General features: G+C 48.8%; 1 protein-coding gene across 5 annotated transcripts in view; it reads right to left on the minus strand.

The window, feature by feature from the left end:
- PARD3B (par-3 family cell polarity regulator beta) overlaps positions 1–19,016 on the minus strand; it is a 777,127-nt gene that overhangs the window by 620,421 nt on the left and 137,690 nt on the right. For all 5 annotated transcript variants that reach the window (XM_083154121.1, XM_083154120.1, XM_083154119.1 and 2 more), the window contains exon 3: positions 4,101–4,269. In XM_083154121.1, coding sequence (XP_083010247.1) covers positions 4,101–4,269 — 169 coding nt within the window. The remainder of the gene's footprint in view (positions 1–4,100; positions 4,270–19,016) is intronic.

Raw genomic sequence — 19,016 nt, forward strand, 5'->3', positions numbered from 1 at the left:
CAGTATCCCATCACTATGTTACATTAGATCAGTGTCATAGTATCACTAGGTAACAGTTAGATCAGTGTGACATCACAATGTTACGGTTAGATCAGTGTGATATCACTGGGTTTCGGTTAGATCAGTATCCCATCACTATGTTACATTAGATCAGTGTCATAGTATCACTAGGTAACAGTTAGATCAGTGTGACATCACTATGTTACGGTTAGATCAGTGTGATATCACTGGGTTACGGTTAGATCAGTATCCCATCACTATGTTACATTAGATCAGTGTCATAGTATCACTAGGTAACCGTTAGATCGGTGTGACATCACAATGGTACGGTTAGATCAGTGTGATATCACTGGGGTACGGTTAGATCAGTATCCCATCACTATGTTACATTAGATCAGTGTCATAGTATCATTAGGTAACAGTTAGATCAGTGTGACATTACAATGTTACGGTTAGATCAGTGTGATATCACTGGGGTACGGTTAGATCAGTATCCCATCACTATGTTACGTTAGATAGCCCTGTGAACACTGTCATAGGCACCAGTTTACACCAAAAGGGAGAATGTGATTAATAGGGAAAAGCCGGATCTGATGTGAAAACACCATTCTATCTGGAGATTGTGTTGTCACCCTATAACAGCTATTGCTATATGTACACGCACTAGGAGTCAATTCACTTATACGTCTGTATTTGGAAGTAGACTAAGTACCCAGAGAAACGCCAGAAAACATACAAATTCAACACAGAAAACTCCATGGTTCATATTGAGCCTTGTGAGACAGCAATGCTAACCCCCACCACACCACGCATTTATTATTCACAGAACAGAACAGGGACAATTAACACTATACTTTTACTTCCATCTATTCTGCGATAAACATTCAGCGTTATCTAATGTACATAATTGTCTCATCATCCACATGGAACAGGGAACTTTCTCCATAATAAAACAAGGGGGTGTATGTAGGAGGATGCAGCAGGGCAGGACATGGTAAATAGGACAGATGGGCAGGAAGGATGGGACCCTTAGTCCCTTATCTGGCTTTTTATGCTGGTTTTACAGAAGAGGAATCCTCCTGGGTCTTTTCCCACAGAGCCCACTGTCACTTAGTGTTGGGTGGTGCGATCAGACACCAGTGTACCTTGAGTTTGGGGTTCAGCTTAAAGCTCTATAAAAGTTTTATTTGGCTCTTTTTTTCTTTAACCATTTCCACTCTCCTGGTTTAGTCTGGGGATGATTTTCCTCTTACAGCTTAGTCTAGACAGGTTGACTACAGTCCCATGGACTTGCCCAGTGATATTTCCCTAGAGTAACATGACGCTGCTTAGACCTGGTCTTTAATGTGCTTGTCTAAAAATGTATCTCATCTCCTCAAACAACTCCCTCCTCTGCTTGCCCTGGTCCAAGACCAGTGTGGTGCACACGATGATACCAAACAACATCTAGTTAGAAGTGTAAATCATGTGTGATACAAATTCAAACAAAGATCTTCATCCCACTTAAGAATATCTTTGGAGAATAATAGATTTTTTGCTTTAATCTGTGACATAGCGAAGTCAGGTAGGTACATATGAGACAATAGCTTTTCAGTTGTCCATGTTTGTAAACACTGCCCAAAACCATTCTGCACTGCAGGTGGGGCAGATGTAACAGGTGCAGAGAGTGTTATGGTGTGTACACACGGCAGATGCTGCCGTGAGATGCGAGTCCCGACGCGATCAGATTGCATCGGGACTCGCATCTCACAGCATGCTAGCGGGGCACGATTTAGACTATATAGTGTTGCCTGCACGCTCTATCTGGCTGCCGATATGCGCTCACACGGGAGCGCATATTGGCAGCGCATCCGGCTCGGAAGCCCTAAAAAAGCATGCGATTTGGCTTCCGATGTTCCCTATATCGGGAACATTGGAAGCCAAATCTAACCGTGTGTACACACTATTAGATTTCAAGGGGGGGGTTAAAACTGAAATCTATAATGCAGTTTAAGAATAAAGCAGCCAGTATTTACCCTGCACAGAAACAAAATAACTCCCCCAAATCTTACTGTATCTGCCCCACCTGCAGCACAGCAGGGTTTTGTCCACCTGCAAAAACTGCAGCTTTGGTAGCAGGTGTGAATCAGGCCCTTTGTCAGGTCCCCAAGTTCATGTAAATATGCCACAAATTGATGCCCGTATCTCCACACTGGCGGCTCATGCAGCCAGGCTGCCGGCAGAGGTCACGTTGTCTCCTGGCCATGCCTCCATCTGGCCCCTAACTGGCACTGTGACAACAGCAATGATGGCAGAGCCGCTGCTGGTGGCGCCATTTATTAATGTTTGCTGGGCAATGTGGGGCTATTGCACTGTGACTGGTCGGTGCCCTCCTGCGGCAATGGTACCCTAAGCAGATGGCTATATGGCAGTAAGTTAGCTGCACCCTGGTGGCTGTACTATAGATCTGTGCCTGGTGTCCCAGGAATGTCATTAGAACGCGGTGCCTTTACATTTCCATCCATACAGATAATACCCCTTTTACACCCCATCATTAGCAAACATTAGCGCCCCGTCCGCAGCGGTGGCCAGCCCGCATCCACGCTCTCGCTCTTTAATCCTGAACCCATTCTGCAGTTTGTCATTTATTTCCCATCTAATTCGTTCTTATAATTGTAAATGCCGAGATGTTATGGAGATAATCAAAAGAGCTAATTACCACGAGCACATTCTTCCAATGCGATATGACACGGGAAATTGTATTATTACTAGCGCGCCTCTTGCATTCTGGCTGACGGGCTGCGATGTGGTTTGGCGTCTCGCTGTCTGCGACACAAGGACATTTTCACAAAGCCAGAAATTCACCGTTCCCAGTGTTTGTGCTGGCAGAAAATACAGTAACAGGCAGAACAAGAAAAAATAACCCAATTTAACTCATGTGAACGCGAAAACGGTTCGCAGCAGCAGATATCAGCAAAACAATGTATCATTAATGTTTGGGATGACCTTACATCTTCTTATGCCCACGGTTAACATCAGCCTGTGAACAAGTAATCCTAAATAATCCAAGAATATATCCAAACCAAACAGGAAGCAGAGAAATAATGGGGAAGTAAGCGCGCTGTCTGAGTGGTTGAGTGACAGCGACCGGTACGGCTTTCTGTGATTTAAGAAGCACCTGCTATGACAATGACTTCTGCAAGGTTCCCTTCCTGCAGAATGTAGCCGGATGACATCACTCAGGCTTATGAGCCTGTCACCGATATACTCGCTATATAACACACTGCGCTCGCCGGTAATGCAGACAGAACATACAACATAGGCTGACTGGTTAGCTTTGGTTGTGTTCACTGGAAGAAATCAGTGGTTAGGTAATACTTCCACATACAGATTGGAGCACATTCATCTAACCTCCTTTCACATTAAACAGTCATCTAGTCGCCCCTCAGTAGTGCCTGGCATCTTTTTGTTACTTTGGGGCAGATGTATTAAGCTTGGCAAAGAGATAAACTGGAGTTAACGTGGAAGGAGATAAAGCACCAGCCAATCAGCTGTGTTTGAAATATGACAGCTGGGAGTTGATTGGCTAGTGCGTTATCTCCTTCCACTTTATCTCCAGTTTATCTCTTCACCAGGCTTAATACATCTGCCCCTTTTTCTGTTAGATAGCATCTTATTTAATAGAACACACAAGCAGCTTCTGCTGAGTAAATTCAGTGCGTGGATGTCACTATCTGCATAATAAATAGAACATTACAGGGTTTTCCTGGAAAAGTGTAACTTAGTATTTGTGTGTGTGACTGATGCCGTATCTGTGTACAATATACTACGTAACAGATACAGCGGCAGTCACACACTGAATATAGACACGCTGCAAATCATTTTACTCAGCAGAAGCTGCTTGTGCCTCCTTAATGTAGAAGGTCGCAAAAGAGAACTCATCGCTACAGAGTGACGCGGAGCTCCCACGTTATGTATAACATGACTTGAGGATACATATACAGTAGGTGGACACATCGGTCGCTATCATGAGAAATACAGGAATCCCTTCCAACGGTCATTCATACTGTATGAAGGCACACAAAGACAATAATACAGACAACATGGAGGAGCGGACTTACCAAGCTTTAGTGCGGACGGAGTCACTTCGATCTCTCCCCGAAGCGGCTGGAACGTGGGGTGCGAAGATGCTGACTCCACCTCAAACGGGTTAGGGCTGAGGCGGTCCGCCATGGCCGCTGCATCTTCTGGTTTGGTGGATGCTTCCAGCTCGTCAAACACTGCGATCAGCTGGGGGAAGAAGACAACAGTCATTAAGCAGATGGTCTCCAGATGGCCCACAGTCCATAGGTCAATCCAGACAAAAGGTCGACACGGCACTGGTCAACACATGACAATGTAGACATGAATTTGGGGACTTTTCTCATTTGTGAAGGATATCCCACTAACATCCACATGGAGACCGATTAGGGAACGGCAAAGAGTGCAGAGCGGTAGCGAGACGCAACACACCGACTGGGGGCCACGTTCTCAGGTGTTGGAGTTTTCATGAGTTGACTTTGGCGGCCATAAGAACCACAACCATGGCAATTACACAGACAGGATCTCATATCTGTGGCCCAACTGTGTGGAGTTTGTATGATCTCCCCGTGCTCGCATGGGCTTCCTCCCAAATTCGTACTCATTTATTATAAAAAAAGAAAGGGAATGACTGGAGGCCTCAGCGGTCCCTGCTCGCCCCCTGCGTACGGACTGGAGGCCTCGGCGGTCCCTGCTCGCCCCCTGCGTACGGACTGGAGGCCTCGGCGGTCCCTGCTCGCCCCCTGCGTACGGACTGGAGGCCTCGGCGGTCCCTGCTCGCCCCCTGCGTACGGACTGGAGGCCTCGGCGGTCCCTGCTCGCCCCCTGCGTACGGACTGGAGGCCTCAGCGGTCCCTGCTCGCCCCCCTGCGTACGGACTGGAGGCCTCAGCGGTCCCTGCTCGCCCCCTGCGTACGGACTGGAGGCCTCAGCGGTCCCTGCTCGGCCCCTGCGTACGGACTGGAGGCCTCAGCGGTCCCTGCTCGCCCCCTGCGTACGGACTGGAGGCCTCAGCGGTCCCTGCTCGCCCCCTGCGTACGGACTGGAGGCCTCGGCGGTCCCTGCTCGCCCCCTGCGTACGGACTGGAGGCCTCAGCGGTCCCTGCTCGCCCCCCTGCGTACGGACTGGAGGCCTCACCGGTCCCTGCTCGCCCCCTGCGTACGGACTGGAGGCCTCAGCGGTCCCTGCTCGCCCCCTGCGTACGGACTGGAGGCCTCAGCGGTCCCTGCTCGTCCCCTGCGTATGGACTGGAGGCCTCAGCGGTCCCTGCTCGCCCCCTGCGTACGGACTGCGGTCCCTGCTCGCCCCCTGCGTACGGACTGGAGGCCTCAGCGGTCCCTGCTCGCCCCCTGCGTACGGACTGCGGTCCCTGCTCGCCCCCTGCGTACGGACTGGAGGCCTCAGCGGTCCCTGCTCGCCCCCTGCGTACGGACTGGAGGCCTCAGCGGTCCCTGCTCGCCCCCTGCGTACGGACTGGAGGCCTTAGCGGTCCCTGCTCGTCCCCTGCGTACGGACTGGAGGCCTCAGCGGTCCCTGCTCGCCCCCTGCGTACGGACTGCGGTCCCTGCTCGCCCCCTGCGTACGGACTGGAGGCCTCAGCGGTCCCTGCTCGCCCCCTGCATACGGACTGGAGGCCTCAGCGGTCCCTGCTCGCCCCCTGCGTACGGACTGGAGGCCTCAGCGGTCCCTGCTCGCCCCCTGCGTACGGACTGGAGGCCTCAGCGGTCCCTGCTCGCCCCCTGCGAACGGACTGGAGTCCTCAGTGGTCCCTGCTCGCCCCCTGCGTACGGACTGGAGGCCTCAGCGGTCCCTGCTCGCCCCCTGCGTACGGACTGGAGGCCTCAGCGGTCCCTGCTCGCCCCCTGCGTACGGACTGGAGGCCTCAGCGGTCCCTGCTCGCCCCCTGCGTACGGACTGGAGGCCTCAGCGGTCCCTGCTCGCCCCCTGCGAACGGACTGGAGGCCTCAGCGGTCCCTGCTCGCCCCCTGCGAACGGACTGGAGGCCTCAGCGGTCCCTGCACGCCCCCTGCGTACGGACTGATTACTCAATGACTCCGGATCACACCACTGAGATATAACAACTCCGCCAGCCGATATAACGGAACGTCAGCAATGTAACAATAGATTATTCACCAGGTCACACGCACACCGCTAATAAAGAGCTGCGGTAACAGAATATATGGGATAATGTCACAAAGGAAGATGAAGAGAGATTCTACAGGGCAACAAGTACTTCCGCTAATGAGCAATCTACCTAACGCCGACACAAGGAAACAGCTGACACAAGTAAGTATCTCAAATTTGTTTTGATTTCAATGTTGACACTTGAGGATCTGAAACCCCCCCCCCAGGTTTTTTTTTAAGGCGGCAATCATTTACACTGCAAGACCAGGTTGAGTTTGCGGTGTAAATGATCGCCTATTACATATCACCCAGAATCTCAGATGTACTGTTATTTACTAAAGCTTATCGGGAGAGATTTATCAGCTCTCGGAAGGAGAAAAAAGTACCAACCAATGAGCTGCTCTCATCTGTCTAGCATGCTAAAAATAACAGAAGCTGATTGGTCGGTACTTTATCTCTGTAAGATTTAACAACCCCCCTTGTTTCAAAGCTGTACTCAATCTCAACATAAATCCATTCTTCATAAGCTCCATGTCCCACTGTGCACCGCCATCTGCGCCAGTCTACAGTACCTGCACCGGATAAGGGGATAGGAGAGAGGGATGCGGGACCATTTGTCTACAGCAAGAAGATAGACAGCCATTAGGTCGACACCATTAGTTCGACAGCTCAATAGGTCGACATGCTTTTAGGTCGACACTGCCATTAGGTCGACACTGCCATTAGGTCGACACTGCCATTAGGTCGACACTGCCATTAGGTCGACAGTGTCTAGGTCGACACTCAAAAGGTCGACACTCAAAATGTCAACATGGTTTTTTTCACTGTTTTTTTTTTTACCCAAATGTCGACACCGTCGACATGGACACAGTTTGAAGTGAACCGCAGCCCCTCGCATCGCTCGCATTGCTTCGGGCACAGTGCCTCGCATCGCTCGGCACACTATTATAATCTAACTCCACACCCTAGTGGATGGTAGGGCATGAAATACCGCCTGTTGGCACATGTCGGCTCAGAAAACAGTGAAAAAAACCATGTCGACCTTTTGACTGTCGACCTAGAGACTGTTCACCTAATGACAGTGTCGACCTAATAGTATGTCGACCTATTGAGTTGTCGAACTAATGGTGTCGACCTACTGGCTGTCTATCTTCTTGTTGTAGACAAATAGTCCGGATACCAGGAGAGAGAGCCCGCCAAATGGACTTCACTTCAATCTTCTCAGTGGTGTCCGGCAGCATTACCTGGGACTTCTGTGCCACCCACAAGCGCGCGCCGTATGTTACTACACTTATTATATAATGGGTAGCGGCTATTGGTGTACAGTGGCCGACTATCCGGATATCGATTGCATAACCAGATTATAGTATAAAACAGAACCTTGTGGATCAATGCTTATTTCCCTATAGAGTGTAAGCCTGCGAGCAGGGCCCTCCAACCTAGATGACTGTCAATACAGCGCAATAGAATTTGCTGCGCTATATAAGACACTGTTAATAAATAAAATATACAGACCGGCCATCGTAACTGAGCAATCAGCGTTCTGAGAAATGCATCGCTAACTTGACAGCAATTTAAAAAAATGGCTGTAATATTGATTTTGGCATTATAATCATTTCTGTTGTACAGACTTTTACTGACTGATGAAAGAACAAAGATTTTGCAGTTAAAGTTTCTGGTACAGGCTTCCTAATGAGGTCCATATGTAATCAGCTTAACAGGGGATCAAGTCGCCCCTAGGAGGATCACTTTCCAAATATTACAGCTCATTTAGTTTCAGAAAGTGTCAAAGTCAAAACTCAGGGAGTTCAGGCTTCATCGTCACGCGACATCGTCCCACATCGTGCTACATCATCCAACATCACGCCACATCGTGCTACATCATGCCACATCGTGCTACATCATCCAACATCACGCCACATTGTGCTACATCATCCCACATCACGCCACATCGTGCTACATCATCCTACATCACGCCACATCGTGCTACATCATCCCACATCACACCACATCGTGCTACATCATCCCACATCACGCCACATCGTGCTACATCATGCCACATCGTGCTACATCATCCCACATCACGCCACATCGTGCTACATCATCCAACATCACGCCACATTGTGCTACATCATCCCACATCGTGCTACATCATCCTACATCACGCCACATCGTGCTACATCATCCCACATCACACCACATCGTGCTACATCATCCCACATCACGCCACATCGTGCTACATCATGCCACATCGTGCTACATCATCCCACATCACGCCACATCGTGCTACATCATCCAACATCATGCCACATCGTGCTACATCATCCCACATCACGCCACATCGTGCTACATCATCCAACATCACGCCACATCGTGCTACATCATCCCACATCACGCCACATCGTGCTACATCATCCAACATCACGCCACATCATCCAACATCACGCCACATCGTGCTACATCATCCCACATCACGCCACATCGTGCTACATCATCCAACATCATGCCACATCGTGCTACATCATCCCACATCACGCCACATCGTGCTACATCATCCAACATCACGCCACATCGTGCTACATCATCCCACATCACGCCACATCGTGCTACATCATCCAACATCACGCCACATCGTGCTACATCATCCCACATCACGCCACATCGTGCTACATCATCCAACATCACGCCACATCATCCAACATCACGCCACATCGTGCTACATCATCCCACATCACGCCACATCGTGCTACATCACGCCACATCGTGCTACATCATCCCACATCACGCCACATCGTGCTACATCATGCCACATCGTGCTACATCATCCCACATCACGCCACATCGTGCTACATCATCCAACATCACGCCACATCGTGCTACATCATCCCACATCACGCCACATCGTGCTACATCATCCAACATCACGCCACATCGTGCTACATCATCCAACATCACGCCACATCGTGCTACATCATCCAACATCACGCCACATCGTGCTACATCATCCCACATCACGCCACATCGTGCTACATCATCCCACATCACGCCACATCGTCTTACACCATGATACATTATGCTACTTCGCCCCACATCACGCAACATCGTCCCACATCACGGAACATCATCCAACATCGCCCCACATCACGCGACATCATCCCACATCATCATGTTATATCACGTGACATCGTCCTACATCATGTTACATTACGCTACTTCGCCCTACATCGCCCCCACATCACGTGACATAGTCCTACATCATAATCCTACACCATCATGTTATATCACACCACATCGTCCTACACCATGGTACATTATGCTACTTCGCCCCACATCACGCAACATCGTCCTACATCGTCACACATCACGCGACATTGTCCTACATCATCACACATCACGTGACATCATCATCCTACACCATCATGTTACATCACTCCACATCGTCCCTCATCATGTTACATTACGCTACTTTGCCCCACATCACGCGACATTGCCCCACATCATCATGTTATATCACGCTACAATTAGCGGGTACATGTGATACAGACAGCAGAGCATTTGGTTTCATCACAGGGGCAGATCTAGAAAAAAAAAAACCCTGTTACAATTTGGGCTCACCGCCTGTATAACCTCCAGCAAAAATCACTTTTTATTCAATTCTTACTAATCCACCAAACAAGTGAGAGATGGGAATATTCTGGCTGGGGCCACCTCTCTCTGTCTGGGGCCACAGGAGGGGTATGTATGATAAATCACATCATCCTATAACGCCCATATTGCTGTATACAGGATGAGATCAATACTACGCTGCCTGCAGGATACAGACATGGCCATAACAGCACTGTATGCCCTGGGCAGAGCAAACCATCACACTATAGTGCGTACACACTAGACGATATGCACGGCAGAAATGTCATTTATATCGTTATGGTGCAAATCGTAAAGAAGAATGTTGTAGTGCGCATGCACCTTAGGGTGTGGCTGCAGGAATATTGCCTGTCTGGCCTCTCCGTGCACAGAGGGGTGATACGAGAGAGTGCGTCTGGCTGGCTCGCAGGGTGACAAGCGTAGCAAAGTCCCAAAGCTTCCCTAGAAGACAATGTGCCGTATCGGCTTTCAGTCTTCCTCAATTCCTCTCCTTACTTAAAATTCCTTAGATTAGGGAAAAGATGAATGCAGCGAATGTGGGTGTATGTTACACGGCGGCGCCGCGGCGCTCACACGTAGACCTGACCTGCAGAACAAACATACATCAGCAACGTCTCTGTACAGACATATTGGTGCAGATGTATTAAGCCTTAACAAGAGATAAATGCAGGGGTGATAAAGAGAGACAAACGTCCAGCCAATCAGCTCCTTACTGACTTTTTTCAAACACAGCCTGCAACATGGCAGTTAGCGGGTGATTGGCTGGACGTTTATCTCTCCTTATCACCCTTGGATTTATCTCTTGTTAAAGCTTAATACATCTGCCCATTATCCGCAGATTGTGCCACGCACGTCGCTGGACCGATATCACCAGACTAGGTGACAATCTGCCGTCAGACCCCGGGAAGCGCGAGTCAGCGCTCAGGTCCCGGTGACAGCGACGGCGCTGCAGACAACAGATATACTCCGTGATTGTTTGCAGTGTTGGTCAATTGAGGGGGGGGGGGGGGGGAGGGGGGGAATGGGGGATTGGGGTGAGTGAGAAAATGGTGGTGGCGAGGAGGGGAGATGTTTGTCCGGGTTACTGAGTATTTAAATAATGGTCAGAATTGGGTTAATGATAAAATTCATCATTTATTAAATAAAGATACAATCTGTTAAGCTTTGTGCTCCACTGGAGCTGGTGGTGACAATGTCAATAATTCAGTTCAGTGGGTGTTTGGGGATCACCTAACTGTCCCTATTTGGAGCCCTTGTGGGGATTGGGATGCCAACGGGTTCCCTTATACCATACGTCCTAATAGGACCTATGTCTCCTAACAGGGGTACAGTTTGGGTGTAAGTAATGTTCTGTCTCTGTATGCTGCGATGTAACAATTGCTGGGGCTGACCCCTATGATTGCAGAAAGTGGGATTTGGGTCCTTAATTAGCAAAGAGTCTGCAACAAATACTGTAATTACGGGATCACACCTTACACCCCCAACCCCAGCACACAGTGTAATGACTACGGTTATAATATAAATACTTTGGGTACTTGTGTATTATCACGGCGTCCACTAAGCAATTTCCTTAGTTGGTTATTCTGCGTAACAAAATTGCATCGCATCCCATGGGCCATTTTATGGCCATGCGATGTGCGATGCAATTTTCCTATGTAATTTATTCAGTGCTCTCTCAGCCCCAGGCCATCGCATCACATCTTCCGCAAAATCGCATATACGATTTTATAGGGTGTGCGATGCCATGAAATTAGATATACAATAATATGATTGAATGTCCCCAAAATAGGTGTAACGCCCCCCCCTCCCTCCCACTATCCATGCCACCCCGAAGCGTGGCGAGGGGCAGCGGAACACGTCCTCCAACCTTTTCATTCCCCCACTATCCACGTCGGCGTGGAGTTGATTCTATTTAGTGTGGCGAGCGCAGAGAGCCATCGAGCCCGAAGCGTGGCGAGCTCCGCACGGGGATGCGGAATACATGTAAAATAATCTGCGTGCACTCGCCACGCTTCCGACGTGGATAGTGGGGGAATGAAAAGGTCAGAGGATGCATTCTGCCACACTTCAGGGTGGTGTGGATAGTGGGGGGAGGTGCGTTAATCCTATTTTGGGGACATACAATCATATTCTTGTATAGCTAATATAATGGCATCGCACACCCTATAAAATCGCATGTGATTTTGCGGGACATGTGATGCGATGGCCCAGGGCTGACAGAGCAGTGAATAAATTACACAAAAAAATCGCATTGCATGCCGTGCAAAATCGCATGCGATGCAATGCAATTTCTCTACGGTGCCGTACGTAGCGAAACTGGGCGCCGTGATAATACACAAGTACCATACTTTGTTTCTTTCTTTTAATAAGAAGCACTCACAGCAACATCACCCGCTGACGGGCCCACCGACATCGCCTGCTGACGGGCCCACCGACATCGCCCGCCCGCCGACGGGCCAACAGACATCGCCCGCCCGCCGACGGGCCAACAGACATCATGCGCTGAAGGAGAAGCCGCTGCACTGTAAACACAAAAAGCCTAATAAACCTGTAAGATAATTATGACACAATGGGGCAGAACAAGAGATAAATCCAAGGGTGATAAAAAAAGAGATAAACTTCCAGCCAATCACCTGCTATGTTACAGGTTGAGTTTGAAAAAAGTCAGTAAGGAGCTGATTGGCCGGACGTTTATCTCTCTTTATCACCCTTGGATTTATCTCTTGTTAAGGCTTCATACATCGGCCCCAATGTGGATATTTTAGACAGATGGAATGCGGTTCTCTCAGGTTCTCCCGGTTTAACCTATTAATTGCTAAAGAAGATCATCTGAAAAATGAAATAAATATGTAAATAGCGCCGCGCAGGGTCATTAATCCCGCGTGTAGAATATTTCACGGCTGGAAGATGCGGAATGAGGGACTGAACTTTCTTCCTTTTGGCTGTGTTCCCAAGATCACATTTAGCCAGTAATCCGCCGACGCACTCAATCTGCTTTATTCTTTTACTGCATCTCCGCCTCTTCCTCCATCCACTACTGATGATTTACATACTCCCTGTCACACTTACAGCCGACACATGGGTAGTGTCAGACACACGTACAGCCGACACATGGGTAGTGTCAGACGCAAGTACAGCCGACACATGGGTAGTGTCAGACACACGTACAGCCGACACATGGGTAGTGTCAGACGCAAGTACAGCCGACACAAGGGAATGGTCAGGCACACATACAGCTGACACATGGGTACTGTCAGACACACGTACAGCCGACACATGGGAACTGTCAGATGCAAGTACAGCCGACACATGGGTACTGTCAGACGCAAGTACAGCCGACACATGGGTACTGTCAGACGCAAGTACAGCCGACACATGGGTACTGTCAGACGCAAGTACAGCCGACACAAGGGAACGGTCAGGCACACGTACAGCCGACACAAGGGAACGGTCAGGCACACGTACAGGCGACACAAGGGAACGGTCAGGCACACGTACAGCCGACACAAGGATACAGCGGGAGGAGGAGGGATACACTCACATCTCACAGGGTGGTCACTTACACATCATGGGGCTTATTTAGAGTTGCACGTACAGTGGCCGCATTGTGCGCTGGTAAACAAGTGCAGATTTCCATTACCTACTAGGCAATGTCTCTGACTCGACCCGTCCGCTTGCAAAGTGTTTAGACACCATTATTAGCGTGCATCAGCCCTAAACCAGGCACAAAAGGCGGTATCACAATGGCGAAACGCGCAGCACAAGCGCCAACAAGTAATAAAACCTAGAGATGGAATTTGTATCTTAGATTGTTTATGGAATCACCTTTGTGAAAAATAAAAACAGGGATCAACAAATGTACGTGCACTAACTTAACAACAACTTAACCATCACAGCAGCAATATGACCGCAAGTAACCGCAATACGCACGTAAGCAAGCGTCACCATGCCGCAGCCTTCTGGCGTGTGACATAGAAATAATGCAACCTCTCTATCTCCTGATCGGCCTCCGCTCACAAATGTTCCAATTCAAAGGGCTGAAATTCCAGAGATCTGAGAGACGTCTGCTTATTGTGGACATGACAACTCGGAGACGAGAAGAAGAAAACACAAACGGACCATTACAGAAACTGAAAACTCTTAAAATTGCCCCATAAATTTCCGGAGGAACACTGAGCGCACCACAATGGGTTTCCAACCTTACAGGCGAATCTGGAGAGGAAGTCATCAATTCTTCCCCTAACATGCACTCTACGTGACCCTCTCTCCCAGCAACTTGCAGCTCCGTGAGTCCCATTAGACATTGATACCTCATGCCTCGGAATCAGTTTGGGATGAAAGCACCGCTTGTACAATGTCTCCAGAGCTACAAACTGGTTACAGAATTAGCAGGGGCAAAGGTCATAGTGGCAGCGAGGTCACCGTGTGAAGGGTCACAATGAAGCAATGCATAGGTCACATCCAGCGCCCATCTCCCTGACGCTGTTCTGACATCATGATGTCACGTGTGGGCACGTAGGAAGGCAACGTGTCTGAGTACAGGAGTAACACACGGGCCCCTCACTGACCAAGAATACAAAGAGAAATAAGAAAAGCCTTTCTTGGGACCTGTACAGGAGTGGGACACATCCTAAACCAGTGCTTCTCAAACTCGGTCCTCAGGACCCCACACAGTGCACGTTTTCCAAGTCACCCAGCAGGTGCATTCATTACTCAATGACACATTTCAAAAGATCCACAGGTGGAGCAAAATAATTCACTTGTGATTCTGTGAGGAGACCTGCAAAACATGCACTGTGTGTGGGGTCCTGAGGACCGACTTTGAGAACCTGTGTACTAAACTAAAGTGCGTCATTCCCTAGGCCTATCATCCTCCTCCATTGGTACACCTAGATCTTAGGTTTACCATCCTCCACCATTGGTACACACTGGACCCTAGGCCTATCATCCTCCACCATTGGTACACCTTGATCCTAGGCCTACCATCCTCCGCCATTGGTACACCTTGATCCTAGGCCTACCATCCTCCACCATTGGTGTACCTTGATCCTAGGCCTACCATCCTCCACCATTGGTACACCTTGATCCTAGGCCTATCATCCTCCACCATTGGTACACCTTGATCCTAGGCCTACCATCCTCCGCCATTGGTACACCTTGATCCTAGGCCTATCATCCTTTGCCATTGGTACACTTTGATCCTAGGCCTACCATCCTCCACCATTGGTTCACCTTGATCCTAGGCCTACCATCCTCCACCATTGGTGTACCTTGATCCTAGGCCTATCATCCTCCACAATTGGTACACCTTGATCCAAGGCCTATCATCCTCCACCATTGGTACACACTGACCCTAGGCCTACCATCCTCCACCATTGGTACACTTTGATCCTAGGCCTACCATCCTCCACCATTGGTACACCTTGAACATAGGCCTATCATCCTCCACCATTGGTACACCTTGATCCTTTGATCCTAGGCCTATCATCCTCCGCCATTGGTACACACTGACCCTAGGCCGGGGAAAGGATACAATAGCCAGGCCTGGCACAGATTGGAGCACGGAGTGATGGTAATGTTTGGGTGATTGTTTCTGCTCCCTATCCTGGCACACTAACACTGATCTTATTTCATTACAGCTGTGATCTTGCTAGTGTCCTAATAAAGCATTTGATGTCCACGCAATTCTTGGTGGATTGTATTTTTTTATTAAACCTTAAAGAACTGACCATTATAAAATATAATTACAGAAGAATAAAGCATCCGTGACCCGGCGTGTGGGCACCGTGGTACATTATACCAGTCACAGAGAGGAGAGTGCTCGATGCCATACAATCGTGGAAATGTATCATTATTAAGGACAGAGCAGGACTACCCCACTTGCATCCACGGACTATCCCCAATCATAGAGAATTATAACCAGAGATTACCCTCTGGCAATCAGCCACCGGCACATGTATACTGGCAGAACTGGGAAGCTGCTCCCCGCTCAGGCAATGGGACTCTAGTTGCTACACATTATTTGCCACCAGCAGGCAGCGGAGTGTTATCTAGGACGCCTCAATTCCGGAACAAACAGCGGCATTGGTAAAAGTAGGTCTTCTCCGGCAAACAATAAACAAAGGTGGTGTCTGAAATAAAAACAAAAAGGCCTGACATCTTAATGCAGAACCGGTGCAGTGCAGACAAAGAGATAGTGTTCCTGCCAGCAGCCCCGACGGGAGTCATACAGAATCTTGGGGTTCCCTCTGACATTTTACTCTAAATCAAGAGCTGGGAGAGAGACCAAAATCCTGGAATCTTCTTGTATAAGAAATATTTGGTTATATCTGCAATTACCAAGCAGAGAAGAAAAATAACTATTGGGAATTGTAAAAACAAAGCTGAATAAATGGTTACTGGTCCTCATATGGGATCACGTAACGCGGAAATAGGTTTAGCCTTGCGGACCAATCCTAATTATGAAAAGTACTACAGTAGGTCACAAAACCTTTACCGTGAATCTATGCTGTATATAAAGTGTCCTGAAACCAACTGCTGCATTTTACTATTTACATTTATGTGTGTTTTTAAAGAAAAAAAAGGTTACAGCATGGAGAATATTCTGGGATTTACGCGGATCGCTGGACGAGGCAGCAGCCTTAAGTGGAAGCGGAGCAATTTCCAAGGTGATTACACACAATGATTATGTACAAGACACAAATGAAGGTAGACAAGCACTAGGTTAAGACTCAGTCAGTCAACAGGCTCACAATGTCGAATATTTCAGGATGCCGATGGTTAGGCTGTGGAGAGCAGTGTTTAGGGTGGAGTGGCACAGGGAGAGAAGATTAGTAATAGGTTACAGGCGGGTGATTTATGGTTGGTAGTGGGGGAAGGGGAGGTTACCGTTAGGAGGTTAGGGTTTAACTGCGGGGGAGGTGGAAATTAAGGTTGGGCTGCATGGGAGCAGGGTTGGGTTAGGGAAGGTTAGGCGAGGGGGGGGGGGGGGGTTAGGGTTGGCCTGTAGGGGGGAGATTGTGGTTAGGGTTATGCTGCAGGGTGGTAATATTAGGGTGTGGGAGGTTAGGATTAGGCAGTATGGGTTAGGGTTTGGGGATAGAAGAGAATTGTATGGTAATCACAAAAAGGCTCTCTGCATTGTCTGGTGTTTGCTGCAATGCTGTGTTTACCCTGTGTGTACTGTATGGCAATCGCTGGAGGCGGTGTTTATGAAGTGGTTGTTGCTGTAATACTACTAGTATGTTCACTGTATGGCAGTCACTGGAGGTGGTGCTCACTGTATGGCGGTCACCAGAGGCTGTGCTCACTGTATGGCAGTCACCAGAGGCTGTGCTCACTGTATGGCAGTCACCAGAGGCTGTGCTCACTGTATGGCAGTCACCAGAGGCTGTGCTCACTGTATGGCAGTCACCAGAGGCTGTGCTCACTGTATGGCAGTCACCAGAGGCTGTGCTCACTGTATGGCAGTCACCAGAGGCTGTGCTCACTGTATGGCAGTCACCAGAGGCTGTGCTCACTGTATGGCAGGAACCTGAGACCGTCATCACTGTATGGCGGTCACCAGAGGTGGTGTTCACTGTATGGCAGTCACCGGAGACCGTCATCACTGTATGGTGGTCACCGGAGGCTGTGTTCACTGTATGGCAGTCAATGGAGGCGGTGTTCACTGTATGGCAGTCACTGGAGGCTGTGCTCACTGTATTGCGGTCACCAGAGGCTGTGCTCACTGTATGGCAGTCACCGGAGGCTGTGCTCACTGTATTGCGGTCACCAGAGGCTGTGCTCACTGTATGGCAGTCACTGGAGGCTGTGCTCACTGTATTGCGGTCACCGGAGGCTGTGCTCACTGTATGGCAGTCACTGGAGGCTGTGCTCACTGTATTGCGGTCACCGGAGGCTGTGCTCACTGTATGGCGGTCACCAGAGGCTGTGCTCACTGTATGGCAATCACCGGAGGCTGTGCTCACTGTATTGCGGTCACCAGAGGCTGTGCTCACTGTATGGCAATCACTGGAGGCTGTGCTCACTGTATTGCGGTCACCAGAGGCTGTGCTCACTGTATGGCGGGTACTTTTTGCTCTGCTTAATATATGGGGGTCACTAATTGGCGTACTGACGGCTATAGATTGGTAAAAGATGCAGTCACCTTCAATGTTACCAATGAATAACCTATGCTCTCGTTTCCACACAGGGGGCCAGATTCTCTAAACTTCAAAACTGATAAAATGGAGAGTGATAAACAGCCAGCCAATCAGCTCCTACCTGCCATGTCACAGACTGTGTTTGAAAAATGTCAGGCAAGAGCTGATTGGATGGCTGTTTATCACTCTCCATTTTATCACTTTTGAAGCTTAGAGAATCTGGCCCTGTGTCTGGCATGATCAGCTGAAAACCAGCGCTTCCTGATGTTCCGGGAGGCGGGCGAGTGGGAGGAGCAGCCACAAGCATACAGGAATGTGCTGCCACTTAGGGCGGTATTCAATGACTTTTATCGCCAGTCACGGCGATACTGTTTTTAGATCCGCCATCAATTCGCCAGCTTTTTTGCAGCAATTCGCCATGCATGGGGATTCGCTGGGATTCTCCGAGTCACCCTATTCAACGTAGCTGAGATTCGCAGCCCCTAACGGCGAATCTAAGCCAATCTGGCGTATCCCTAAACAGCTCCATTACTGTAGTCAGTGTTTAAGAAATTGCAGTGAAATGCAAAAAAAATGAAAATTACCCTGAAAAAAACGATTCCAATACAACAGACTGCAAAAGCGGTGTAATCTCCTCAAAGGCCAAACGAAGGAGTGAGGTGGGGAGGAGATTCATGGGTAATTGAGGTGAATCATGGGTAATAACAATGCATTGTGGGAGAAAAAAAAATACCAGAAAAAATTAAATATATATTTATATAGCACTTCTACAACCATAAAATCACACAAGGGCAGTAAATAATATTAGATTACACTTGCAGAGTTAAATTGAACACTTAAAACCTATTATTTCAGAAGTTCATATAAAAGTTCACCATAAAAAGATGACGAGGGAAACTCGGTGAAGAACGGCGATAAGAATCAAGAAATAGATTCGCCAACTTCTCATTGAATACACTATTGGCGAATCATGGCGAATCCCGGCGAATCCCAATGAAAAATCCTATTGACAAAGCCCGGCGATTTGCAGCGAATAACATATG

The sequence above is a fragment of the Crinia signifera genome, chromosome 7 (genome assembly GCF_055691185.1).
Source record: "Crinia signifera chromosome 7, ASM5569118v1, whole genome shotgun sequence".
Lineage (NCBI taxonomy): Eukaryota > Metazoa > Chordata > Amphibia > Anura > Myobatrachidae > Crinia > Crinia signifera.